At 51.6% G+C, this 1751-nt stretch overlaps 1 protein-coding gene across 1 annotated transcript in view; it reads right to left on the reverse strand.

The window, feature by feature from the left end:
• Positions 1 to 1751, reverse strand: part of DNER (delta/notch-like EGF repeat containing) — a 435255-nt gene that overhangs the window by 8431 nt on the left and 425073 nt on the right. The window contains exon 15 of the mRNA XM_006890327.1: positions 49 to 295. Within this exon, the coding sequence (XP_006890389.1) occupies positions 49 to 295 (247 nt within the window). The remainder of the gene's footprint in view (positions 1 to 48; positions 296 to 1751) is intronic.

Below are 1751 nucleotides of genomic sequence, written 5' to 3' on the forward strand. Positions count from 1 at the left end.
CTCTCTCTCTCTCTCTCTCCCCCCGTCCCGCCTCGGCCGCCCCCTCACCTGGCGTGCCGGATGGAGGCGATGGCGTTGCTGAAGTCGCTGTCGATGCTGCGGCAGTTGTAGAACTCCTCGTAGGCCGGCCGGGACGAGCCCTGGTACTCGATGCGGCTGATGCGGCAGATGCCCACGATGAGGATGATGAGCATCAGGATGAAGGCCACACACAGCGCCCCGATGATGACGTACAGGGAGTGGCGGGGCATGTTGCTGAGACTCTCCGCCATGTGCCCGGACTTCCACTGCAGATCTGGAGGGGAAAGAGACCGCGGGGGTCAGCCCTGGGGGTTCCCCCTCACCCCAGTGACAGAATCCAAGGGCCGCCAACTGGGAGAATGGTTTTCTCTGGAAGCAGGTCAAGGGCCAAGGTCTTTAATAAAAAAGGACTTCTTACAAATCCACGCGAAAGAATCACGACGGAGGCAAAGGCTAAAGCAGGAGAATACCAACGAGATCCTAATAGAACAGTGTCCAGCATCTCAACTATAAAGCAAAACGGCACTTGCTCTGGTTTTACAGATTATTTTGCACATTTAAAACATGTGGAAGGAAGGTTCGCAATCTTTGCCTCCAATGAGTCTGCACTTCCTCCAGGATTCCCTGGAGCAGGTCTACTCTGGCCGAAGGGCCGCTGTGAATACGAACTGACTCGATGGCGGTCAGCTAGCTTTGATTTCCTATCAACACAAGGGCGGCCAAACCCAAACATCTGCTCTCACTTCTTAGACTGCTCAGATGCAGTCACTATGGTAGGGGGCTGTGGGAGTTCCTGACGTGTTATTTTTTTTAATTAATTTTAATGAAAGTTTACAGAGACTTAGGGTTTCTAGTCATTCATTGTTGCACTTTTCCCCTGATGGCCCCTCTCCCACAATTCACTCTTCTCCTTGAATAGTAAAACTCTTTCGTTGTTATACAATCCCTCCCCCCACCCCCAAGTCCACTCCACTTGTGCAACCTTCATTCTGGACTCCTGTCATGACAATAATACCCCATCAGATATCCTAAAATCAGTTCTCTCCTGATGAGTTCTTATGGACTCTGCCTAAGCTTCGCAAAGCATCTTAACCTTGTACAGAAGAGGTGCCCACAGTGAGTATAAGGACCTCTGAGGAGCAGCAGTGGTCCAGGCTGCCCCCTGTGCTGCGTTCCAGGCTCCCACCAGGACTGCCCGCCTTTCCAACCATCTGCCTCATTGGCTAACACCCTGCGCTCCAACCAGGTGGGACTCTGGGAATAAACTTTCACAGGATTTCTTGTAAAGTCACTGCTCTGTCCATTCTCCTTGTCTTTTTCTTTAAAACTGGATTCCAATTTACTGTCATCTGATATTCAGAGTGCTAAGTGGGGCTTCTCAATACCAAGTGCTCTCAGCAGGCCGGCAGGTGCTGGGGGACCAGCCCCCAGGCAGAAGCCCAGTCTCTCTCCTCCCTGTGACTGTGGCCACCACATCTCAGCCCAGTCACCATCCTCACAAGCCAGGGTTTGCCTTATCCTGGGAGTCCTACTGCATGAATCACCTACTCTACTGCTGGTGACAACACGGGCTGGGAGGGCGACCACACCACCCCAACAGCTGCATAGCAACGGCACCACCCCAGCAGCAGCATGGCCAGAGCCTCTCAGGACAAAGGTCTTCTTCTTCTTTTTTTTAATATTTTAATTTATTTATTTTTCATTTCAATGAACATCTACAGAGATTTTGG

The sequence above is a fragment of the Elephantulus edwardii genome, unplaced genomic scaffold (assembly GCF_000299155.1).
Source record: "Elephantulus edwardii isolate Elephantulus edwardi_28Jun2011 unplaced genomic scaffold, EleEdw1.0 scaffold00087, whole genome shotgun sequence".
Classification (NCBI taxonomy): domain Eukaryota; kingdom Metazoa; phylum Chordata; class Mammalia; order Macroscelidea; family Macroscelididae; genus Elephantulus; species Elephantulus edwardii.